The 27,267-nt window shown below is 42.9% G+C and overlaps 1 protein-coding gene across 4 annotated transcripts in view; it reads right to left on the bottom strand.

Moving 5' to 3' along the window:
• Window positions 1–27,267, bottom strand: part of KLHL29 (kelch like family member 29) — a 577,596-nt gene that overhangs the window by 60,308 nt on the left and 490,021 nt on the right. For all 4 annotated transcript variants that reach the window (XM_048499196.1, XM_048499205.1, XM_048499182.1 and 1 more), the window contains one exon: window positions 11,333–11,531. In XM_048499196.1, coding sequence (XP_048355153.1) covers window positions 11,333–11,531 — 199 coding nt within the window. The remainder of the gene's footprint in view (window positions 1–11,332; window positions 11,532–27,267) is intronic.

The raw sequence follows: 27,267 nt of genomic DNA, 5'->3' as shown, positions 1-27,267 counted from the left end.
GGCTGTGACTTGATGGCACTTTACACACAAACACACACACGCTGCTGGTTATGTGATAGATCATTCATGGAAATATTTTCTAACTAAAACTGAGTAATGAACATGGGGGTTTCCAATCATCCTCCAAGTAGAATTCCCCTAGAGTGTTGCTTTCCCCCAACTTAAGTAGCTCCTCTTTCTATGGAAGATCCGCTTAAGTTGAAGTTGCCTTAGCCTAGAGGAAGTCATTAAACGTTGCTCAGTGGAGTGGCAGGAGAGGGTCTGGATTCTTTCTAGTACAATAAACATGACATGAGTTTGGAGTGGAAATATAATTTCTCATCAGCATTACTTTTTACCCAACAATTATGTCCTTTTTGGTTTCTCTAATCTTGAAAGGTTTGGTAACATGATGAAGGGTTGGGTGGAAGTACAAAGATCGGAAGAGAATGTAGTAAAAGTGGAAAAGGAAACATATGAAGAAATTCAAGAGAGTCCCAAAAAGAAAATAACTTTCTTTCACAAATAAAAAAAACTCCTAAATAAAACAAAGCCATATCTTATTGTTCATTGTGACTGTTGCAACTATAATTATCAAAGGACCCTTCTGCACATGCAGAATAACACACTTACAGTCCACTTTCACAACTGTTCGAAAGTGGATTTTGCTATTCTGCACAGTAAAATCCAGCTTCAAAGTGCATTGAAAGTGGATTGAAAGTGGATTATTCTGCATGTGCGGAAGGGGTCACAAAAGTTTCACCAAAACAAATAAAACTTCCTTTTAGAAATGCAGACCTGATGATTTTGTTTGTCATGCTCAGCTTTACTGCTGCTCTTGTTCTAAGAATCTTTTTGTACTTGAACATAGTTCAATCTAACATTGTACTCAGTTCAAAACCATGTTTTAGAGATTTTTTTTAAAGGATATATGAAGAACCAGATCAAGCAGTGGTCCTTCTAAACCTGCATCCTGTTTCTCAATGGCAAACCAGTTGTCCTGGGAGACCAACAAATAGGGCACAAAGTCCAAGGCCTTCTCCTGATGCTGCCTCCAATCCACTGATATTCAGAGACTTACTATCTCTGAACATAGAGGTTCCTTTTGGTCACCATAGCTAGGAGCCTTTGATGGACCAATGAATCTACCTAATCCCCTTTTACAGCCATTTATATCCATTGCCATCACTAAGACAACTAATAGAGGTCTTCCACAGCTTGAATTCCCAAATGCAATTACTCACTGAGTAAAAAAAGTGTTTTTGTTCATCCTGAATCTACTGCCTATCAACTTCAATGGGCACCTCCAAGTTCTAGTATAATGTGGGAGGGAGAAAAAATTATCTCTGTCCACATTCTCTACCCCAGGGGTCACCAACATGATGCCAATCGGAGCATGGCGCCCACTGACCCATTTTTCTGGCACCTATCAAGTGCTTTTAGGAGGTGGGTGGGGCTATATAGGACTTTTGCCCAGCAAGACTTCTGACTGGCTATCGAGATTTGATTGACTGTGGAGTTTTTTTTTAATGTTGCTTTGGCATTAGTTGCTACCACAGCAAAAGAATCTATACTGTGTTACTGAAGTTACGCTGTGCAATCGTTTGGTAGCTGGCTCCATCTCCTGTGACAGCCATTGTGTTGCTGGGCCCACCATGTCAGGGGACTCCTGCTCTACTCCAAACATAATTGTATATTTATGTCTCCTTTTAGCTGACTTTTTTCTAAATTGAGAAGTCTCTGGAATTTTAAGCCTTTCCTCATAGGAAAGGTGCTCAACCCGTAGGCTACTTTACCCACTTTAGCACTTGCCAGAGAGACAGACTTTATATTACAAAGGCAGTCACTGAAAATGCCTTGCTGCATGAAGAGGGCCCTCAACACCATGGCCACAGTATAAATCAAGTGAATTGCTCAAGACATTCTTACATTCCCACTGCTGCCCTCAAGCAATGTAATGTGCTGGAGTAGGGAATTATCACACACACTGCCCAGTTCATAGCTTAGAAATGCCATTTAGAATTCTCAATAAGCAAAAAGTAGTTTCTCAGTGGCAATAGCTGCTTCACTATGAAGCAAATTTGATTGTGTAAACACAACACACAGTCCATATACAGTCTGCAACAGCCCACTTGGTTTTCACTGCTCACTGAACTGGATGAAGTAACTCTAAGGAAACACCAGGTTCTTTTTTGGGGTACTTCAGATAATCCTATTGTCAGGTCACACTACATTATGTACAACACACTACGTTACATACAACAGCATGATACCAGCCTGCTCAGCCAGTGCAATGGTATCCAGAGCTCCCTGTTAAGGGGCTCAGGATGGTATATGTGGTTCTCCCTTCTCTATTTTACCCTCACAACCATCCTGTGAGGTAAATGATGCTGAAGAGAGTAAGCTGCCCAACAGTAAGCAACCAGTGGGAAATAAGGACTGGGGTGGGGGGGGGGGGGCGGCGGTCCCTTGCCACTGGTGATGCCATGACATCATTTCCAGGAAAAGTCTGAAAGTGACATCAATCCCCTCTGGGAATTGTTGGAAAGTAGGGTTTTTTCTCCCAGAAGGAATGCCATCTTGACCAGCTGATGGCCATTTTTCTTCCACTGCTTCTCAAAGCAGCAGAGGGAAGCAGGAGCGAGGGGGGGTGGCAACCTAGGAAGGTTGCCAACTCCAGCTTAGGGAATTCCTGAAGATTTGTGGGTGGTGCCTGGGGAGGCCAGGATATAGGGAGGGAGTTTGATGGGGATGGGATTCCATAGTGCAGGGGTGTCCAACTCTGGCGCCCCAGATGTTCATGGACTACGATTCCCTTGCCAGCATGGGCTGATGGGAATCGTAGTCCATGAACATCTGGGGCACCAGCGTTGGACACCCCTGCCAAAGAGTCTACCTTCCAAGCTGCCAATTCCTCAAGGGAAACTGATGTCTGTAATTGGAGAACAGTGGTAGTTTCAGAACACCAGATCCCACCCTTGGGTTGGCAGCCTTAGCACTTTGGGCTTCCTAGAAAGATACAGATTTGAACACTGGCCTCCTAGATCCTCGTCTAACCACTACACCACACTGGTTCACAAGTTTTCTTTTTCTGTAGTCAGGTTTCCTCAGCTTGCCAGAGGGTTTGTGACCATTCCAGCTGTTTTCATACAAGGTAATTCTACAGGGATCCCTCCAGGCTAGATTACCGCACACTTCCACTAATTCATTGGAGCAAGTGGAACTGACATTTTCACTTAGAATGTATTAGTTTAGACTATTTGGGAGTAAGTGATGAACTCTGAAAATGATTCAAGCACACTAGTTTCCACTTCAGATATTCCATTTCATTGTTTCAGGGGCTCTACTTCTGCAAGTAGCTTCCTATTGAGTTTTTTGAAAAAAATTAAAACAATGACATGAAGTGAATATTCAAAAAAACTGTATTCTTAGCCTAAGTACTCCAGAATTAATGTTACACATACATTCCGCTTCTCGCCATCTTTAATATGAATTTGAGTAATGACCATACTTAAGGAACTAAAAGGATGAACGATGCGTTCCAAACAATAACTAAACTATGCAAAATGATGTAGTGAACATCTTTAGATACTAATGTGTCATAACACAATATTTGCATCTATTTCTATGAAAACACAAGTCACCTTCTGATCTCCGCTTTGCAAATTCTGTCCCATGTGCATTTCCCTTCAGAAAGTAGACAAAGCAGTTTTTCCTTCCTGTATTAAATTTTTACATATCTAAAGAGATGAGGAATGTTTTCAAAATCCGCAGTAATCTTATGTCCTTGGTGGAAATGACTATTCACTATACATCCCACCCCCCCACCCACGCACATACACGCACACACATATATACACACACTAGCGGGGTCTGGCCACGCGTTGCTGTGGCAATTGTCCTTCTCATCACAGTTCGCAACCCACACAGATGTCCATGCAGGTCCAATGATCCGCAGCATAGCCTTTTGGGGTGGTCAAATGGAATCCCTCTTTCCCTTTTCAGTTCACATTGTTATATGGTGGTGTCTTTTTTTTTCGTATAAGGTAACCCTTTCCATTCCACAACGGAACTGTCCAGAGTGCGAATTCCGCTGTCCATGAGGCTGGTTGACACGCACAGTCCTGGCTTGGGTAAGGCAGAACTGGGGCAAGGAGGCTATCCCAGTCAGGCAGCAGAGGCAGGGTGGTGAGGCGCTCAGATCGAGGCCAGCTTCCTGGGTTCTTACTTCAGCTCGCTTTTAGTAAAAGAGAGCTGTGGCGAATATGGGTGAGGAAGTGGATAAGTGGTGGTTGGATGTGAGGGAGGGCAGAGTGAGGTGTGTGAGGATGAGCTGGATGTATATGAGAGTATGTGTGTTGTGTGGTAGAGTGGGTGAGGTACAGAGAGTGAAAGTTACCTGCGTGTGAGGGGGGGAACCTCACCTGATGTCTCACACGGCAAAGTGTGTATGTGTTTCACTTCCACTCGTATGACCTAACAGTATTACCTATTTACTGTTTTCACTGCTCATCTCTGGCCAACTGTGCGAACATTCTAAGGGCATACCATCCCCTCAGGCCACAGACATGCTGCACGAACATTCTAAGGGTGACAGTTAAACACAGCCAGCTTCATGGCCTGGTGCGCCAGGAAAAAGACGTTTTACCTGGCTCAGGTATGGACTTTCGGTGATTTGAAGGTCCGATTACCTGTCCGCAACAGGGAGGACCGTCATGTGAAAATTTGGGGTGATCCGTCCAGCCCAGGGGTAGGGAACCTGCGGCTCTCCAGATGTTCAGGAACTACAATTCCCATCAGCCTCTGTCAGCATGGCCAATTGGCCATGCTGGTAGGGGCTGATGGGAATTGTAGTTCCTGAACATCTGGAGAGCCGCAGGTTCCCTACCCCTGGTCCAGCCATTTCGGCGTTAGAGCATGACTAACAAAGTCACTGTTAGCTTTTTATATATATCGAAAACATTGCACCAAGGGGGAGATATATATATATATATATATATCTCCCCCTTGGTGCAATGTTTTCGATTTCAAACAAAAATGGCATTAGATGGAGGTGCTTTGTTTGAGGATCCAGCTCAATGCACAATCAGAAATGAAAACATATAGCTAATAAGGGATCGTTGTTTTCATGGGGGGGAAAATAGCAGGGAAATCTCATAACCTGGGCCAGATATAACGCGATAATAATAAATGACCTCAAGAGGGCATTGTGCATATTCCAATATCCACAAAGGATTTAAAGACCCTTTGTGAGTACATGAACAGTTCCACATAATTGGACTTCGACCTATGAAAATAATCACTCCCTTCCCCTGATCCCTGGAAAATTACTTTTCCCTAATCAACAAGCTCCTGAAAATGGTTTTGCATTACACCTACAATTTTATCTGCAAACATTAAATAGGCACTTTTCAGAAATCCTTTTGACCGATAAACCATTAGCCACCCCTCCAGATAAAGAGTCAGAGAGCAGGTTGTTATTGAAAATCCTATGTGCTTCATCTTTCCTGTACATTCCCTGATTAGACACTGTCTCTGCAAACTGAGAAGGATGCGACTTGACATATAATTTTATACACTATATGCATCAGTAGCAATTTCTTGGCTTTCTGATTTGGCTGACTGGGATGAAGCAACGTTGGAAAGCATTCCGTATTCCTTGCACATGCAAGTCTGTCTAAATTTGATACACGAATGCATGCTCTCTTCCAATATAATAGATAGAGAGAAATGCTTTAGCATTGCTACGACGTACACCAGTGGTTCTTAACATTTTGGGCGCTGTGGCTCCTTGCGTTAGCCATCAAAATCGCAACCACCCCACCCTTATTCATGGCAAACATGACACGTTTAATTCTCATCATCTGTCCAATCAACTGGTGAAAAACACTGCCATGGATCCTAAATTTTGTTTATGTGTGAGCCCCCGTTAGCCTGTTGGCTAATTTGATCTCAGTGGTCCTGCATGACCGGTCCTCTGAGTGCAAGAGCAATGTGATTCTCAGCAGACAAGCCAGTGCAAGCAGAAACAAGGCTTAGCATTCAAGCCATGGCAATCGCTTGGCTAAATAAAGTTGAAACACACACACACAAAATCCCAGATAAAAAGTGTGATGGCTAAAATTGCTTCTTCTCGATGAAATGCGAGATGCAAAGGTTTGTCACAGGTCATGAGCAGGATCCAATCTGCCTTGGTTTTAACGATTCCATTATCGAAAAGCCAGCCTCACAGAAATGCATGGAGGCAAATGGAATGGTGACATTTTAGAGCTCTTGGTATTCACCATCAGCTTTACCTCGAAGATTTACTAGGTCAGAATCCCGAGAGTGTTTTCAGCATGTTACTTTCTCTCAAACCAAGGAACTTTACTATTGTTGCAATATCCTCACCCCTAATGACTTCCGCCACTGAAAAGGGTCTCATAATCCATGAATTCATCACTCAGTAGCTATTTATGCACTCGTGGTCTATCTTGCAGTGAGTTCACATTTCCCTCATGTCAGATTTTCAGTTGGCCCCCGATTTCACTGCGCCGTAAATCTGATAACCCCTGCAGTTTGCAAAAGTGGGTAAAGTCCAGCTTTCCCCCTACCTGTGCAGAGAAAGCAAAGCGTATCAATGCGTGTTTGCCTTCCGTCAGGTTTTCTGCTCCTCCCCATTTTCCTCTGCCCCCGCAGGAGCACTTCTACCCACTCCTTCACCAGCAATTCTGGGAGATCAATGGGGCTTCTTCTTTTTTTAATTTGACACTTTTCATCTATCGCAGAAGAGATAGATGGTTGAACTGCCCCCCCCCCCCCAAAGGTGGCAAGCAGCCTCTTGACCTGGACGCAAGGGACAGGCAAAATGGCAGCTAGGCTCAGAGGAATCAGAAGGGTATTTCCTCACATGTAAACTAAGAAACATGGGGAGATCTCACCGTAGAGCAATCAGATTCGGGATAAGTACTGCATGCCTAAAGGGCCTGAGTTTCAGAACATGGAGGTATCCAGTGATGGACTGTGTCATGGAAGGTAAATGCGAAACGGTATCAGCGAATTAACACTTCCTCTTGGGTCACCATAAGTGCAGTAATCAATTCTGAGAATACGGAGACATTATCAGCCTGGATTCCGAAGTGGTAAAGCTGGATCTTGAGAAGGAAGTTGACAACCTTCTATTGAGCTATGAGAATATTCACCATATTTCCCCGGAGTGAGAGGTTTAGATGACTGACTTGTTTTTTAAAAAGTCTGCAAAATAGGCCAGCTTTAGAATGAGTGAATGCTTTATTGTCTAAAATTCTTCCTCCCACTTTCTAGGAACATGGTGGGGCAGGGTGTGTGTGTGTTTCCTATCAGTTCCAATGCTCAGTTTAAGACCTTTGCCCATGATAACCTGCAAATGTCTGTGTGGAACTGGAGTTTGCTGAGCTTGGCTCCAAACTCTCCACGCAATATTTTCAAAATTCTGGCATTTGGTGCACAGCTTCAGATTAGCAAGTTTAATGGCCTCAGAGCAGACATCAGTGAGATTAGAGTGATGTAGTGGTCAGCATGTGGAATCAAGACCTTTGAGACCTGGGTCTGAACACCCACTCGGTAATGGAATCTGTGGGGTGACGTTGGCCCAGTCTCATACTCTCAGCCTCACATGGTTGCTGTGAGGACAAAATGGAAAATGGGCGAATACTGTAAGCTGCATTGGGTCCCCTGGAGTACAAATGACATAAATTGAGTGTCTTCAAAGCCAAAGCTTAGCGTGAATGTTGCATGCGGGGCACGACCCGCATCACAAATGCACGGAACCCAGAATGAATGCCCATCATCAAAAGTGGCCTGTCGGTGCCCGTGCCAATTAACTTCACCTAGCCAAGTTCCTTGCAGGCAATGGAATCCTCCAGCATCCCGAACACATCTTTTCTGTGGCTAATTGTGCTCACTGTTTCAGAAAACAGATAACCTTCCTTACAGGAGGTTACCACAGCCTTTCAACTTCTGTGCATACACAAGAAATTGTACACAAGAGGCAACGTTTGTTGATTCAGCCAACAGAAGCACGAGGACGGCTTGTTTTTGTTTCTGCGTTGACCTGCTCCAAAAAGGTCTTCACTCTGCTCAAAGATTTGGCTTCTTGTGGGTTCCTTGGGAAGCCAGAACAGATTCATTTTTCTTGCTTTCTGCTCCCCAAGTATCAGGCTCACTGCTGCTTCTAGATACAACTTGACATGATCCTCTCCAATTGTATGGGAGGTCTTACATTCAGCAAGGGGTAGGAGCCTCAGAGGACAGCTTCATTTGTCAGAGCAAAGTCTCCGCTCGAATCCTTATGGGAAGATTTCAGAACATCCTCCTTTGTCTTAAAGAACTCAGTATATTTTCTTGCAAACTCTGCTTAACTTTGTTCGAAGTCAGACTTTAACTTGGTGGGTTTTATGCTGCCTGCCCTAAGAACTTTATTGCAAAGAATGCATTGGCTGGTTCCACACAGGCAGCAACGGGTTCACAGCAGCTGCAGGGGCCAGTCGGGATCGCTGGGATCCTGGAGGCAGTGTGGAAATACTGTGTTTTTGTGCGAACCACGCAGCCGAGAATCCCCTGCCACCTACCTGCACAATACGGTGGCTGCCTATTAAAAGTATTCACACCAATGGCGGCTGCTTGGGGAATCCACCATATCGGTGGAAGGCGGGGGGGGGGGGATTGAATGCTTTGAGCTTGCCATAGTTCGCATACGCAAGCAGGAAGTGTTTGCGACCCGTGTTAAAGGAAAAAAAGCCATCAATTTAGCTATTTTCATTTAACCTGGGTTCTGGCCAACAAAACAAGTTAGAGGTGTTGGGGCACGTTCTGTGGGAACCCCTCCCCCCAACGCTTTTAAAAAGGGCCTCAACCCGTTTTACTTGGCTTGTGCCAAATTACCCATCGAGGCTTTTCAACCACACCTCTGAAGACCTGTGCTATTTTGAATGACGGCTTCTTTCCTGAAGCCATGATAGTTATGTCTGCGTGGATAAAGATACCAAATTTTCAGCCCCCTCTGCAATTCTCAACCTCTTGCACAGAGTTTAAGGTTGTGTCCTATGTGAGACTCAAGGTTTAAATTCAGAGAAGGGCCAGGCCTGCCCAGAACTCATAAAAGGAAAAGAGGCAAAGGAATTATTAAGTAATTAATGGACGTGCTTTAACAGCACTCTGCTAGCCATCTCTCTCTCTCTCGCTGTATGTAAAGTGACCTCAAGTTGCAGCCAACGCATGGCAACCTCAGCAAATGGCTTGCTAGGCAAGTAGAGGTGGTTTGCCATTGCCTTCCTCTGCAGAGTCTTCCTTAGAGGTCTACCTTCCAAGTACTGATCTACTTAGGTGCTGTGTGGTTTCCGGGCTGTATGGCCGTGTTCTAGCAGCATTCTCTCCTGACGTTTCGCCTGCATTTGAGGCTGGCATCTTCAGAGGATCTGTGGCTGGCATCTTCTTCAGAAGATGCCAGCCACAGATGCAGGTGAAACGTCAGGAAAGAATGCTGCATTCCTGAAAACCTCTTATCCGAAGCTCCTACACCTAATGCGATTCCGGCCGTGAAAGCCTTCAACAATACACTGATCTACTTAACTTCTGAGATCTGATGAGACTGGGTTATATATCATGCTGCCTTCCCTCCTTGCTAGTCATTCAGGACACTGCAAAAAAAGGGTACACTTATTCAGGGTACAAACAGATTTATATTTCTTCATGGGGGAGAGGCCATTCCTCAGTGGTAGAGCATCTTCTTGGCACGCAGAAGATCCCAGATCGGATCCCTTGCATCTCCAGTGAAAAGGATCAGGTAATATCCTGTTTCTCTGAAAATAAGATATCCTCTGAAAATAAGACGTAGTAGAGGTTTTGCTGAAGTGCTAAATATAAAGCATCCCCCAAAAGTAAGACGTAGCAAAGCTTTTGTTTGGAAGCATGCCCGCCGAACAGAACACCAGAGCATGCAGCTGTGGAATGGAAAAATAAGACATCCCCTGAAAATAAGGCATAGCGCATCTTTGGAAGCACAAATTAATAAAAGACACTGTCTTATTTTCGGGGAAACACGGTAGCTTACCTGCACCTGAGTCTCTGGAGAGGCACAGTCTGAGTGGTACTGACCTTGATAAATCTATGAACTGGCTCAGTATAAGGCAGCTTCATGTGTTTATACTTATTAGACAATAAGCCATGATAAGTAAAAGCACTGTACTGAAAATCTAGGCTACAATCACATGCACGCTCACTTGGACATAAGCAAGCGTGGCGCAGTGGTTAAGAGCAGTGGTAAATCAGGTTTGTTTCCCTGGTCCTACACACGAATCCTGCTGAGCTAGTCACAGTTCTCTCAGAACTCTCTCAGTCCCACCTACCTCATGAGTTATCTGTGGTGGAGAGTGGGAGGGAAGGAATAAGCCATTTTGAGACTCCTTACGGTTGAGAAAGGTAAGGTATAAGTCCCAAATCATCATAATCGTCATGAATTTTGTGTGCTTTACTTTTGAGTAAACATGCACAAGAACAGGATCATGTATATATAAGTGCATATTCACATTAATAGGGACTTGCATTTATTGAATTGTTGAAATGGTAAATATTGGTACAACATAACATGGTCTTCAGGACAATCAAATAATATTTCAGGATACTTCCAAAAGTGTTTTGGTTTCAATTAGAATCAGATACACATGCACAGAACTGTGATCTACTGACTATGCTGGTTCTTTTTTTGGAAAATGTGACCTGTCTGTGACCCTTTCCCCACTTACCTTAAGCCCCGTGCTACTCTCCTAAAGTAGGCCTTGGGGTCCTTCCTCCCTCACTTCAGGGAAGGGCGAGAACGCCCCGCCCTGACACTGCCTCTCTCGCGCCCTCTCAGCGCGCGTAATTCCTGGCACCTTTTCAAATGGTGCCTTTTGATGACCCCGCGCAAAGGCGGGAAGCCGGGGCGCGCGCTAGGAATTGCGCACACTGGGAATAGCGTGCAGCAACCTTCCAACAAGGGTAAGTGGGGAAAGGGCCTGCGATTAAAAAAAAAGTGGGGGAAGGAAATTCTACATCTGTTTTTGGTGATGAATACATTCACGGTCTCTAAAGACTTTGGAACAGGAGGAATTGGCATCAAAAACCCTGAAGTACCTGAATGGGCAATCTGCTACTCTGACTATATCTTGGAAGGGCCACAGAGAAAGAACAAATGAGAGATAGAGAGAGACAGAGAGAGAGAAACAGACAGAGAAACAGAGAAGCTGTTTAATCTTGCATCCATATGCAGACAATAAATATACTGATCCATCCTGTCAACAGCTGCAGAAAATGATAGATCGCAGAGTTTCCTTTTTGAAACAAACTGTGCTTCTACCTGCTGATAGCCTGGGCCGGGTTCTCGGAGTCTGCATCTCTTGTCGGGCGTGCGGCAACATGTGATAACGCTTCGCTTCATTCACTAGATCCCGGCAAGCCTCTGAAGACTTTATCAACTCCTCGTTGTCAACAACGTTTAGCAGATAACTGGGATGGATGAAGGGTAGGCGGACCACTGCCAGCAACTCAGCCGAATACTGGAAAAGAACACAGGGCAACTGTTTCACACTGCTGGACTCTCAGAGACTCTGCATTTCTTACTCCAATTCCAGACTTCTACAGGGTTGACATTTAAATTGACCCAAATCACAATTATTTTCAATAGAACCACAATGTTTCCTAGTTATGTACTCCACCTTCTTCTGCTTCCCATACCAGAGCTTCTGCTCAGCTGTAGACTGCGCCAGAGACAGTCTTAATAGTTCTGGGGTCCGGGGACAAAAGTCCAGGAAGGGACCCCAGAATCACTGCTACCACTTCCTGCCTGCCCCCATATTGTGGCCGAGCAGTGGGTAGACTTTGCCCTATTCAAGGTGGGCAGGAGTCACTGTTGCTGTTAGCCAACTGCCCAGCCCCAGATAGAGTAGACACAAGCAGAAGTAGCAGCCCACACCTCTCCCCCCACCCTTCATGGGAGACAGTGACGTAGGTATAGATTTTTATGGGGGGTTTCGGGGGTGAAGTCACACCCCCACCTGCCCCTGGGGGCATGGCCACACCTCCCCAAGCCACGCCCCTTGCTTCAGTGCTTATAAAAGCAACTCTCCGAGGCCAGAGATGGCAGACTCCCCTGCCCACCCTGCCCCCCACCAGCTGGGCTCCCAGCTGGTAACTGGCAGTTCCTTCTCCCTCCACTCCAGGCAGAGGAGTAGCTAGGGAAAATGGAGCCTGGTGCAAAACCTGAGGTTTGCGCCCCCCCCCCCCATGGCCAGCTGCTGTGATGCTGAAATCCACCCCCAAACAGCATCGCTTTCAATTGTGTTTAAATTAGGCAGCCAGGATTCTCCTTTTAAATCCATCTTAAAGGAAGAATCTGGGGTCCCCAGTTAAAACAACATTGAAAGTGGATTATCCCCCACCCTGAAACAGGATCACTTTCAATGTTTAAACTGGGTACCTCAAATTCTCCCTTTAAATCTATGCGGAAGGGGTTGGATTCAAAAGGAGAATCTGAGGAAATTTGGGGGGTGCCTGCTGTCAGGGGTCAATTGTTAAGCTAGCAGCACCAAACTCTCACGGTATCTTTAGGAGACTTTTCTGATGATACCACCCAGTGTCTGAAATGTCAAAAAAATCTTGTCTATAATGAGGAATGGTGAATAACACAGCATTGGTTTTGTAAAAACATGGGGTTTGTTCAGTGGCAAAACAAATCTGCTCTTTCTAGTTTTTGTTGAAAGTCAAACTCCAGGACCTAATAATCAAATGCAGGTGGCATGTCTCCATCTTTCTGCATAAATAAAATAATCGTTATAGTGAGAAGGATATTTAAATGGCTGAGAACATCCATCACCAGTCAAAGCCAAACAGAAAGCAAATATATACATATATAACCAGAAAGAAAAATGGCAAGTTATAAAAATGAAGGATTTCTGTGATGATTTATTTTTGTAACTGTTCATTCTCTTAAATATCATGGACAGCCTTGAAGCAAAAGAAAAAGGAAAGAAGGAAAGAAAAAAAGCACAACATTTGGAGAATGTGCTGACAGAGTGCAGACAGAAAGAGCAGGTTCGAACAAACGAAGAAAGGTGATTAAGAATAGTCAAGGATATCACTGTGACAATGCATTTATACACCTGAGACTTTTAAAAGCTTCAAAAGCTACCAATTGAGCACCTGTGATCTTTAAACAACTGTGAGCATTCATCCCCATTCATGAGCCCTCCCCTTAGCAAAATGCTCAAGCTTGCATAAAGGCTGATTTTAACAGAGAAAGGAGATTGAAGAATAGAAGAAAGGGAACGGCATCCAAGGAGAGAAAATTAGTACCATATCTAATGCTCTGACATTAATAAGCCTAGTTTTCTAGCTGGTAGTTAAGGGTTTGGAACCGCAAAAGAAGGGTGTTCTGCAGCTACGTGGTTAACCACCCACAGACATGTAATTTGGTGTTATCTTCTTTTTTTTTCAAGAGGTCTGGCCCAGATTCCCAACAATCTAATCACGCAAAACTATGTAAAAGCGCCGACTAGCTCTGAAAGAGCCAGATATCTTAAAAAAAAATGTCTCACTTCATTGAACACATTATTAAGAATGGAAATACTGAGGGATTTTAAAAAGTCTACTTGCAGTAAAGATGGTAACATTTGTTGACTTAACACTTTAACTTCCGCCATTAGAGTTTAATAAAAATTGTTTAACCAGGAACATCAGCTACAATCCAAAAGGTGAGAGCAGGTACAGGAGAGACTCACGACAAGTGAACAAAAACCGCCCACCCCTGACGCGCTCTTGTTCTTCAAACTCAATTCCACCGAGAGCACATTGCAATAGTCCAAATGAGATGTTAGTAAGGATGTGTCACAGAAACCATATTTGATAACTGCAGGAAGGGTTGTAGTTGGTGCACAAGCCAAAGATACTCCTGGCCACTGCCAAAACCTGGTTACCGGGCTCAGCAATGGATCTAGGATCACCCCCAAACTGTGAACCTGTGCCTTCAAGGGGAGTGCCACCTCATCCAACACAGGTGAATTCCCTATACCCGGGTTTGTAATACAATCAACCAGTAACACCTCTGTCTTGTCTGGATTAAGCTTCAGCTTGTTGGGTCTCATCCAGTCCATTACTGATCCCAACCACTGCTTCAGGGTCTCCACAGCCTTCCTAACTTGTGAAAGAAATGAGAAGCACAGCTGGAAATTCAGCATAATGATGACACCAAACTCCATACATCCGGACAACCTCTTCCAGAGGTCTTCTATAGATGTCAAATAGCATGGAAGACAGAACGGAAAGGGACATTACGGGCCAATGGCCAAGGCACTGAACAGACATTCCCTAGCACCGTGGTGGCGAACCTTTGGCACTCCAGATGTTAAGGACTACAATTCCCATCAGCCCCTGCCAGCATGACCAATTGGCCATGCTGGCAGGGGCTGATGGGAATTGTAGTCCATAACATCTGGAGTGCCAAAGGTTCGCCACCACTGCCCTAGCACTACCTTCTGGAAATGGCCTGACAGAAAAGACTGGAGCAACTGGAATACAATAATCCAGTCAGGCAGTACAAATGGATGATGGTGTCAAAAGCCACTGGAAGGTCCAGCAGAACTAGCAGGGATACATTTGTTAGAAAGAGATTAAACAGTGGTGTTTTTTTTTTAAAAAAAGAATAATAACTTAACTTCATAACATTACAGAAACACAATAATAAAACAATAAACAGAAAGGCAGTTAACATCATTTTTTCTGAGGAGAATATGACACTCGGTGACAGGTGAACTGGCACCAGAGGGGAGGGGCTGGTTCTGGAGTGAACGTTTTGAGCAAACAACCCCTCCCTCCATAAACAGTAAATATTCTATGCAAATTAGCCCTCATTGCTTTTTCCAACAGCATTCTCCCTGTCTAGATCCCAATGCAGGCTATCCACTAGAACTGGGGTAGGGAACCTGCGGCTCTCCAGATGTTCAGGAACTACAATCCCATCAGCCCCTACCAGCATGGCCAATTAGCCATGCTGATAGAGGCTGATGGGAATTGTAGTTCCTGAACATCTGGAGAGCCGCAGGTTCCCTACCCCTGCACTAGAACAACCAAGGTTGCTTCTGTCCTGTACCCAGGCCTGAAGCCAGACTGAAATAGATCCAGAGGAAATTTACTAAGACGTAACTGATAAAAGTGGTAGATGCGTTTCAGGCCTAAATCCACAAGTTTTTCTTTAGATGTCATAATTTACCATTCATTGAGAAGTTCTCAAAACAAGAGTACATACATAGTTTATTTACGGTCATTGACCAGCAAGATCCAAAAGAATTAAAATCATAAAATGTACAGATATTACAAATATAGAGATTAAAACAGTTAACAAAATACAGATAATAGACCTCAGTAAAATAGAGTTGTCAAATACTACAAAATCCAATAGGAGTTGTAGCAAAAATAGATACAGTCTAGAGCAGTGGTGGCGAACCTATGGCACGGGTGCCAGAGGTGGCACTCAGAGCCCTCTCTGTGGGCACGTGCAAACAGAGTTTGTCATGTGGGTGAGGAATCGCCCCCCTTACACATCTAGGCTAGCCGGGGCCGCTGGGCTCGATTATTAGCATTAAACCTAAGACCTAGTTTTGGGGAAGCAGTGTGGGTAACCCTGTTAAGCACTGTTAAACCCCACTGATTTTCATGCGAAGAACTAAAGCACGATCCTTTACCTGGGAGTAAGCTCGGTTGCTGGCAATGGGGCTTGCTTCTGAGTAAACCCTCCTAGGGTCGTGATCCACCACCACTGGCTGCCGGCATTCACCACCAAGCTTACTCCTGAGTAACGCACGTCTCGGAGCCAACCATTTTTTCTAAACTAAAACTTCAGTATTCAGGTTAAATTGCCGTGTTGGTACTTTGCGATAAATAAGTGGGTTTTGGGTTGCAATTTGGGCACTCGAGATTGCTTTACGGAGTCCCAATTTGGATTCAAGCTATTAACCACTCCTTGAATTCTCTTCAATCCAAATTTTTTCATAAGATAACTGGACTCCCAAATTGCGTGCCTATGCAGCCCTTTGCCTGGAGTTAGGTCAAAACTCCTTGGAATAAGCCGCTTGGCTGAGGGTTTTTAGATTCTGGCTGCAAATCCATTTTCTCTCGGACTGTAATTCCCTGGTCCACCGTCTGCTCTCTGGCACCCATTCCAACCCCTGGTTTTCCATAATTCGAAGAAAAAATGGCTTCGATTGGACTGTCAGTGGATTCACTTTGCCCTTTGTCCTATTCAGAAGCCTATAGAAAATTAAAAGGTCAACTATTGGATAGAGAGTTCTCTACCCTAATCACCGCAGCCAAGAAAACATGCTCCCCCCTGTATTTTTCTCTCCCATTTGAACAGGGCCACTTGGCACACTACCTGTATTTCCAAGATGCAAGGTTTGACCACAGCGAAAATCTGTGGTAAACTGTGCAGATTGGAAAGCCGAAGATTACTTGAAGCTACTAAGCCACACACCATTTAACCCTGTTGTCTAGAAAAGATTCTACAGGCGAGAAGATCTGTAAATCATACAGATCTAGGGATGGCTTATCGAACAACTTTTACTGTGGACTCCTTTGGCTTAGCTGAACAAAGCCTTCTTTAAATTATTACAGCGTGTTGCCCACACAAAATAATTTCTTAATGTCTCCCTAAACAAACAGGCTGTATATTGCCAGGAATAAACAGTGGTAAAACACTTCTGAAGTAATAAAGCAAAAGCTTGCCCACCTTTTGGTAGTGCAGATTAGCAGGAAAAAAATATTTCATTTCATGTCTCTCAGTGTCACTCATCAGCAAAGAAGCTAGTGTCACTGAAGCGTATGTCACAGTTCTTTCTGATAGCCCTGTCCTCACAACTGTGAAAGGTATTCCAAATTCTGGTTGAGCTGGCGTTGCAGATTTAAATACATCCAAGCAACCAAGGCATTCCACAGTTTATTCTTCACCAGTTCTGATCTGTGTCCACTTTTGAATGTTGCCAGCTATGACTGCATAAAACATCTTGTTAGCATTTTTCTTTTAACTAAATCCTGAAATAAGCACTGTTCTGCATTTCAGCCTTCTTACCATCTGCTATTTCTTCTCTTCCCTTTTCTTTTGCCCTTTTCCATCTCAGTGTATTCTAATGTCATTTCCATTACTACCCTTTTCATTTTTATTCACCAACTCAGAACAACTTGCCTCAAGGGAATTTTGTAGAATTTACAGGGCTGGATTTCCAAAGAGCGTCCCCATTTCCACCTTGGTAGATTCCAATACACTTGTGTGTTTTGTACCTTAGAATTCTACTGCAGCTACATATTTTAATATGCATTCCATTAGTTATTTATATGTAGATGCGAGCTGAGTTCTTAGAGAAGGAAATATTCAGGTTTGTCCTTGCATTTCCTTTTGGGTTGCAAATGGAGAACCAGGGCTCAGCCTTTTGAAATTGTACATTGTTGTTCAGAAAGCAGAACTCTGCTTCAAGGAATGAAGCCATCTGCTTGCAAGAAAGAAAGGTGAATCAGCATTTGTGACTACTGACATGTAAAACTTTCAATAGTGAGTGCACCGTCACAAAAACCAGGGAAATAAAATCATCTTGATTTTTTACTCTCAGCAGCGAAGGCGTTACTCTTCCTGAGTACTGGATACAAAGATTTTTTTTTAGGAGTAGAAAATAGCAAGGTTTTTTCAAGGTCTCAGGCCCCTTCCACACAGCAAATGTATAACGGGTTGCAGTTGTGATAAAGGAATCCATTTTCCTGTTTTTCCATTCACATGTGTCCCATGCAAGCAGCAATTGGAGTCCATGGAAACAATTCAGGTTGCTGTCATACCTTCGTACCTTCTCTCTTTTTAAAAAATTCCTGGCAAAACATGTATAGCTATACAGGCATGCAGAGATGAACCCCCACAGCTGTGTCAATTGTCCAATTATATGACCAGTTGCACCTGTGTAGCTACACAGATGCAACCTGCAAAATGAAAAATAAGGAACAGGGGCCTCCCTGAATGGCCACGCAATAACAGGCAGCTTCTCCCTCCCCATGGAGGGTGTGGGGGAAGGGAGGTAAATAAAGCACCTCCTGCCTGGCCGTTCCCTCAGGAGCGGCTCCAACCCGGGATCTTTCCAAAGAAGTTCTAGTTTAATGATTTTCAAAATCCTGTGTGCGGAAATACAATGGGGCAGACTCATTTGGGAGGCGGAGCCTGTGTGAAATCCCCCCCCCCCATGGGTTTTATAGCATCCTATACCCGTGACTTTTGGTCTGTGTGGAATGGACCTCAGAGACTTCATGTTTGAGACTGGAACCCAGGGGACCTAAATCAAAAGTCACTCTACCCATTGATTCTCAATACAGGTGAAGTGAACTGAATATCTTCATTTATTATCCCTCATGAGCCTTCATACAGTTCTGCAAAGGAGCAAAAATCCAGTATGCAGAATAAAATGCAACATCTTCATATGTGTCGGTGGATTGGATAGAGGGAAGCCATTCCTAGAACTACCCTGCATCACTTCTTCCCCCACCCCCAAGAAGTGATGTAGAAACACAGCTGATAAAGCCCGCCAAAGCTGTCACGGAGATATGACTTTACATTTTAAACAAAGGAAGAAATGAGGCTATGTGTTGAGATAGGTGTTCCAATAATGAGGCACAGCCAGAAATAACAGGATGACCCAGAGGGAAAATCCCCTTATGGATCTCAGAAATGCCTTTGGTTCTTTCATCGTCAATACAACTATTTGGCAGGGCTCTTTTGCTTTTTCTACTGAAGAAAGACCACATTTTGAACAAGATCCAATCAGAAAATAGAATGCAACTGGGCACACTTCTTAGCTCCTAAAGAGAGGAAACTTAAGAAGAGGCATCATGCTCTTTCCATTTTGGAATATTATAAAATGAACCATAAACCCAGGGGTTTGAGGGTCCAAAAAGTGGCCACTCTTTTTCAGGATTCAGATACCTTTAAGACCCGGTGGATTAATATTCTAAATAAATGTAGCTTTGATCTTATGTTAATACTTACTGACAAAGCCACCAAAGAGGAAGAAAAAATAGGATCTGCAGTAGATCAAATTGAAAACATGTTAAGAAACCAAACTAACATGGAATTGTTTGATTTAAAAATACAGGAATTCAACAGTTCTTTAAAAAACATATTAGAGACAAACTCAAGGAGTTTAGACAAAGGAAATTCTTACGTGACAATAAGGATTGTGAAATGGATCATGTTTATCCTTGGAGCTGGGATCGCAGACGATTACAAAAAAGAGTAAGTTGGTTAGATGATATAGCCACTTCATCTGAAGGGGAAACCATGGATGTGGATGATATGTAACTACTTCAGAGGACAAGTCTAGTGAGATAAGTCAATAGAAGGAGATATTTGGATAGGTCAAGCAAAAGGAAAATTAATCAGCCTAATTTTGGGAGGAATTCCAGGAGAGCCAAGAGGAGAACCTAGTGGTTAATCTGTCCTCTCGGATCCTTACTTTGGAAGAACTTAGATGCCTTAATTTAGGTTTAGGCTCTGTACCTACCGCTTCTACAAGGCTTTTCAAATACACATAGATCTCTCTAAACTTATTAGACAGTTGAAACTACATAAGGTCTTGGGGGAGGATACTTTACATAAGCTATCAAATGAATCTCCCTTCCATTCCAAATCCCTTCCATTCCAAATCGTATTTTATTCCCCAAATTCAAGATGACCATATTAACGTCTTTAAAAGATTGGTATTACAAGACATAGCATGTCTGAAGTAACACCCCATTCATTATCTCCACAACTGCTTGGTCAAGGACCTAAAGATTTTACAATCTTTAGCTAATGATCCATCTATCACCATAAAAGAGGCCAATAAAGGCAGCAGCATAGTCATTCTTAACACAGCAGATCATGTTACAAAAATTAAACAACTCAACGAAACCACACACTATTTGAAAATTAAACAGGATCCAACCATATTGCCAAAATCACTAAAGATTACAGTACAAGAACCTCTAGTGTTGGGATATATTTCTAAACAAACTGAAACATTTATGTATTCCCACCTTACGATTCCTACTTTTTATGTTCTTGCCAAGATCCATAAGGGGATTCCTCCTCCAGGTCATCCTATTATCTCTGGCTTTGCCTCATTATTTGAACCCCTATCTCAATACAGAGACTTATTTCTTCACCTCTTTGTTCAAAATATGAAGTCATATCTCCGTGACACCAGAGACTTCATCAAGAAAGTAGAAGAAATGTTCTGCCCTCCTGGAACAACCTTAGTTACATTAGACGTGGGGTCATTATAGTCAAATATTCTCCATGAAGAAGCATGAGCTATTATTAGCACAATATTAGATCAAAGAAATACCACTTTTCCCCCAACTCGTTTTCTAATTGAATTAAGGGAGCTTATGGAAAAGAATTATTCTAGATTCAGGGAACAATTTTTCTTTCAAACTAAAGGGGTTGCCCTAGGGTGCTTTGCAGTCCCAGAAATTGCCAACTTATTCATGGAAGATTTTGAAACTAACTTTATTGACAACATTCTTAACCCCTACAACATATCGATGATTTGTTTCTATTGTTTGATGAAGAACTGGTGGTCAACAATTTTGTTCAATAGCTTAGCTTGGTTCATTCTAGTATTAAATTTACTAGAAAAACGAGTGTCCCTGAAATCAACTATCTTGACACTACAATGTACCTCTCCCAAGATAGACATCAGGTGGTTAGACCATTCTCTTAACCTACAGATATGAATATTACCTTGCATTTTCAATCTCATCATCCACTCGGCTTAGACAAAAGTCTTCCTTTTAGCCAATGGTTAAAGGTTAAATTAGTTTGGATTTTCAAAAAGGAGGAGGAAAAATGATAGAACACTGTCATGATAGGGGATATCCAACACATGTCTTACATGCAGCTTAGAATAGAGCTATCAATTTGGACCGCAACTATTGCACGATGCCAAGAAAGCACAGGGTAAGAGGATCTACCCGGGTTTGGAATATACAGCTTTGGTGGGCATTACCATGAAAGCTATGATATTTTGATATAGAGGATGAATGTTTCGTCCTAAGAAGTTCACTTTACCTACTGAGGAAGATGAGAGAATATATCAGCGAAACAGGGTTAATCATTATCCGGAATACCAGTCTATTTGATTGTGCTGAACTCAGTTCTGTGCAGGCTGTTTCAGTTTGTGACATTTATTAATGCATCTAATCTAATGCGAGTAGTATTTGCATGCACTTGTATTCTTGTCCACTCTATACAAGTTCCATTCATTTGGACACTGAAACTTCTTTGATACCTGCTTATGATATTTACTGATATACTCAATCTCATGCTTATAGGTATCTTGAACCTGTGTGCCATACGGATAATATGCTTATTACTAGATTATATAGTTAGACTTGGATAGTCACATTGTCACACAGTTGCACATTATACTTTATTACATACATTATTGTAGTCTTAGTATAGCGTTCTTGTTCTTTTTTTGCTAGTGGTTCCACTATATCTTTTATGCCGGTGTTCTGGTGGGTCTGAAGACTGTTTGAAGGTTATGTTTCCCCATCAGTTTTCTTATTCGCTTGGTGATTCCTTTGATGTATGGTAGAAATACCTTATCGGGGGGGGGGGGGGGGTTCTCAGCCCTGTGCTTTTCTCTCGATTTTATAGCTCTTCTGATTTTAGTTGTGGAGTAGCCATTTGCCTGCAGAGCTCAGTCTAGGTTTTGTTTCTTTTCAGATAGAGAGCTGAAAAACCAAGACCTTGACTACAAATGGGCAGGTACTGCTGGATGCTATCTCTTCTCTGAGGCTCAATATGAAGTATTCCCCAAAAGCTCTGTGTTGCCCATTATCTGAACCAACTTCCTAACCATAAACTCAGATGGGCATTCTCAAGAGCAAGATGCAATTCCTTTCCATCTTCTTTACTTCAAGCCCGGTTCTGAAACATCCCTCGGCATGATCGACACTGTTCTTTCTGCCCTACTTACACTGACTCCCTGGAACACATCTTGCTCTCCTGCCCTAAGTGTAACAGCTTTAGGCTGGACTTCTCTGCCTTAACCTCGGTTGGATTCTCAGATCTTCCTATCCTGCTCAACAATCCCAAGGCTGAAATAATGGAAATATTAGCCAAATGTTTGCTGCGCATTTTGAACTAGGTTCCCTTGGCTGCTGACCATATTACTTTTACTGTTCCCTACTGGGTTTACTCCTTACTCTCCCTGTGTTGTATATGCCTTTTATGCCAGACGCCTTTTATTGTCATTCATTTTTTGTAGGTTACTGCTGCTATAGTTTTAATAGTTGTAAGGTTTTGTATTGTTTTAATTGGGGCTATTCGATTTGTTTTATTGTCTTGTTATTTGCTGTTGTACACCGCCCTGAGCCCTTCAGGGGTAGGGCGGTTTATCAAATCGAGTAAGTAAGTAAGTAAGTAAGTAAGTAAGTAAGTAAGTAAGTAAGTAAGTAAGTAAGTAAGTAAGTAAGTAAATAAATAAATAAATAAATAAATGTCTCTGAATCTGAAATCTGCTTAGAGGAGGAAGAAACACTGGCTTTTCTATATCCTCTCTGAGGCTCAATATGGGGTAAAATATTGGGAAATCATTGACAGGCTATTCCCGGCTTCTTTTACAGCTGAATTATAGCCATTCACAGTCCTCATTTGGAGCATGGCCATCCAAGGAGGACAGAGAAGTTTTAGCACTCCGGCCTATGTAGTTTCACGGATCGGAAACTAGGTCCTTGTCTTTAAAAGGAAAAATATGCAAAAGATATTTACCCAGATTGTTTCCTGCAAAAAAGACTACAACTGGTTGGTTCAATTGATTAGCAAACCTGCAAAGGGATAGAAGAACTAAATTCCCTCACTACTCTCTGTGCTGCACATGGGAGAAAAGACTTGGGGAGACCCAGAATCTCCATGCTATTCTGTTTGACTCTAAATTATGGAGAAGGCTTTTGGTAGCCTTCAAAGTGTTTGAAGCTGAACTGTTCTAGACTTCTACATGGAAGTAGAATGGTTTCATTCCATTTTGATATCCAAACTTGAGTGGGTTTTTTTTGGGGGGGGGGGAGCATCCACACATTGTCCTCTAGTCATCTTTTTTCTGATTTGATGCACTTTTCCTGCAAACCGGGTTTTATGATCTTTTTGGAAAGATTGCAACCTTTGTAGGTTGTGTAGAAGGGAAGCTGTGTATATTTGAAGGTTGCATCCACACTGGCATCATTTTTCTTGCATCACCCCCCAACAGTCTCCATTCCTCCCATGCCTCTCGAGTGGCTTTACAAAATAGACGATTACTAGACTGCAACCATCCAGCAATACTATAATGAACCATTATTGCAATCTAATATAGATGTTAAGTCCCATCAAGTTGCTTCTAACATGGCAACCATATAAATTGATGATGTCGAATGTTATTAGTACTTGAAACGTTTACAAAACACAAAGAAAAGAAAAAGGTCAGAAATTAGAAGAAAGTACACTTAACATAAGGACTCCCAATTTCATCTACATCAAATGTAAACAGTAAACATTAATATCACTTGCTCTTTAGCCACATACTTAAAGGTCCAACCTAACAACCACTATGGATAATAAAAATACTTTTCTCTGTTAAGTCTTACAATAGCAATCCACTAATTTTCAAAACCACTATCATCGATTTACTTTTTTCAAGTAATCCACCAACGGTTTCCAATTGTCCAAAAAATTCACTAAACTTCTTTCTTTAAATAACAAAGTGAGTTTGGCCATCTCTGTCAACTCCAAAAAACTGATGATCTCCCATCACTTGCTCAGGTCTTGGAAACTGAGGGTAATTGCTTCCTTGATAGAGAGTCAATCTATCCCATGCTGGGTCTTCCTCTTTTCCTGCCGTCTTCAACTTTTCCTAGCATCACTGTTTTTTCCAGTGAATCTTATCTTCTCATGATGTGACCAAAGCATGGTAGCCTCAGTTTAGTCATTTTCGTTTTAGAGAGAGTTCAGACTTGATTTGATCTAGAACCCACATATTTGGGTTTTTTGGTGTCCACAGTACCCGTAAAGCTCTCCTCCAACACCACATTTCAAAGCAACCAGCTTTCTTTCTGCCAGCTTTCTTCACTGTCCAACTTTCACCCTCATACATAACAATAGGAAATGCTATAGTATAAATTATATTGGTCTTGGTCACCAGCAGTGGCGTAGCGCCAAGGGGGGTGCACACGCACCAGGCGTGTGCCCCTGCAGAGGCGTTCTGGGGGCATGGCAGGGGGCGGGATGGGGTGTTTCGAGGGCGGGGCATTCCAGTGGAGGACTGGGGCTTGGAGGGGCACAGGGTGCATGCGCACACCAGGTGCAGTTCCCCCTCACTCTGTCCCTGGTCACCAGTGACACATCCTTACACTTAAGGATCTTTTGTAAATCCTTCATAGTCTCAACCTCCTTCTTTCTCAATTGCAGTCTCCCTTTTGGTTGATGATGCAGCCAAGGAATAGATAATCTTTAACAATTTCAATTTCAAGATTATCGACCTTAAAGTTGTGTAACTTCTCAGTAGTCATTACTTTTGTCCTTGTGATGTTCAGCTGAAATCCTGCTTTAGCAATGTCTGTTTTAACCTTCATCAGCAGTTTGTTTCAAGTCTTCCCTATTTCTTGTCAATAATATGGTGTCATCTACTTATCTCAAATTATAAATGTTCCTTCCGCCTATTTTCACTCCAACTAAATATAACCCAGCTTTCCTTATATGTTCTGCCTATAGACTGAACAGACAGGGAGATAAAATACATCCTTCTCTGACACCTTTGCCAAATGGAAACCATTCTGTTTCTCCATGTACTGTCCTGACCGTAGCCTTTTGAACAGATTACAGGCTGTGCATCAAAACAATCAAATGATATGGCACACCCATTTCCTTTAAAACCAACTATAGCTGTTCATGATCCACTCAGTCAAGCGTTTTGTTGCAATCTATGAAACATAAAATGACCTTCTTCTGAAATCCTCTCACATGCTCCAGCAACCAGTACCTCTTCCTTTCCCAAATCAAGCTTGAACATCTAAGCAGTCTATCGCTGATTGGAAAAAAGCTGAAAAGCCCTATAATGGTGGTTGGGAAATAGCAGTTTTGGGTAGCCGAGGTAAAGAAAATGCAGGGAAAACTGTTGTGCAGTTGTTAAATTGCCACTGTGAATGCATCTACAATTATAGTGGCAACAAGAGCCACGTGAAGAATTGTCACCATGCAGAAGCAGCCTGTGTGAACCATTAGTCTTATCCAGAGCAGCAATTTAACATCTCTGGATGTACTCAGAGGTAAAATTTTAAAAAAAACTTTCACCCTTTTCATTACTTATTGGAATTTTCTTTTAAAGGCAGACACCGCATGATGGAATTTATGTAGAAAAGCACTGAAAATGTCTGGAATGTATCCAGGTTCCTATGGTGTTAAGACTCTCACCAGTAGGATAATTATGGCTGTAAGTCTGCACTAGCAATCTCTCCACCTTAGATCTCATCCAAAAGAAAGCCCTCTGGCAGCTCATCACTCTCACTGCCGTAATGAGATGCTCACTAGTTAAACCATTTTTATAGCATGAAAACTTTCTGGGTTACAGAATGCTACTAACATTTTTAGATACTATCAGAGGGTCAGTGCGGAGTGATTTTTGTAGGAAATATACTGCTTTTGTGAACCCTGGGAATCTCACATATTAATCTAAAAACTGCTTCTGCCTAGGTTGGAGAAAGAGGAGAAAAGGGAGGCATATATAGAAACTTCGGGTAAAACCAGAATGCAGCTTTATTGTCAGTCATTGTTTTTATTAGCCTGTGTAAGCTGCCTATGTAACCCCCATGCCCAGAATGGGTTGGCCCAGAATGGGTTGACCCAGTAAGGGGTGGAGACTCGGAGCAGCAGAGAGGCTGAAAGAGCTCTTTTGCAGAAGAACAAGGCTACCAGACTCGGACCTTGATTTCTATAAGCCCTTAACACCTTGTTAAGGTAATTTCAATATTGTTGGGAACTACTGGGAAGGTAGTTGTTGTTTTTGCTATGTTGTAAATGTTGGAGTTTATTGTTTCAGGGTTTTCTTTTGTGGTTGTAATGGGTGAGAGTTCTCCTGGAGACCTTCATCATGTTGCAACCTGTTCATCAAGCCCTTGGAGTCTTCAGGAGCCAGCCAACTTGCAAAGGAGAATTTGGACTTGGCAATATCAGTAGACTGTAAATAGAAGGACTTGAAATGCAACCTGAACAGGACCTTGAATTGTAACGTTAAATGTTGATGTTTTAAAAGTGTTAATTGTAAAGAAAAGTAAACCATTTTGTTGTTTAAATTTGGTTCTTTGCAACTCCTTCCAAGTACTGCCCCACAGAACCCACAAGCTGAGGTTACACCTACAGGAGCCGCGTGGCATAGTGGTTAAGTGCTTACACTGCCACTCACACGGTCAGGAGTTCGAGCCCCCTGTGGGTGAGATATCCTGGCTGCTGGCTCATGGTCAACTCAGCCATCCATCCATTTCTTGGTCGGTAAATGAGTACCTAGCTCCGTGGTGGCGAACCTTTGGCACTCCAGATGTTATGGACTACAATTCCCATCAGCCCGTGCCAGCATGGCCAATTGGCCATGCTGGCACGGGCTGATGGGAATTGTAGTCCATAACATCTGGAGTGCCAAAGGTTCGCCACCACTGATAGCTCATAGCTAGGGGGTAAAGAATAGCCAGGGAAAGCAATGGCAAACTACCCCACAAAAGAGGCTTGCCTATGAAATCACTGCTTGCAGTGGTACCCCAGGGTCAGACATGACTGAAGGGGAAACTTTAAGCCGCCTAGAGATGCAAGTACGAGGCTGGGTATACATTATTTTATAAATAAATACATTTTAAAAACCCAGCAGCTCTTGGCAAACTGCAGTGATCCACACATTGTAAGATCCCTACTTACGTGCCAGGAATTATAAGGGGAAAAGAACGGCCCATGTCTATACTAGACGAAAAAATTCATGATTGTTTCCCATAATTATTAGTGGGGATGCTCGTGTGACTTTCTCATGCAACTCCCCAAGGCTCTTTAAAATGGTCCTTCCTGAAAGTTTATCAAGGTTTTCTCTCATGTCCCTCACCAATGTCTGTCCAAACAAAAAAAGCAAGAGGCACAAATGGCCACACTTGGCCCACATCAACCTCAAGCAATAATACACCTTTTCCTGGCGGCAGCATTAGTCACAGCAATGG

The sequence above is a fragment of the Sphaerodactylus townsendi genome, linkage group LG01, assembly GCF_021028975.2.
Source record: "Sphaerodactylus townsendi isolate TG3544 linkage group LG01, MPM_Stown_v2.3, whole genome shotgun sequence".
NCBI classification, from domain to species: domain Eukaryota; kingdom Metazoa; phylum Chordata; class Lepidosauria; order Squamata; family Sphaerodactylidae; genus Sphaerodactylus; species Sphaerodactylus townsendi.
The sequence above is the reverse complement of the archived record's forward strand: the minus strand, read 5'-3'. Positions and strand labels throughout refer to the sequence as shown.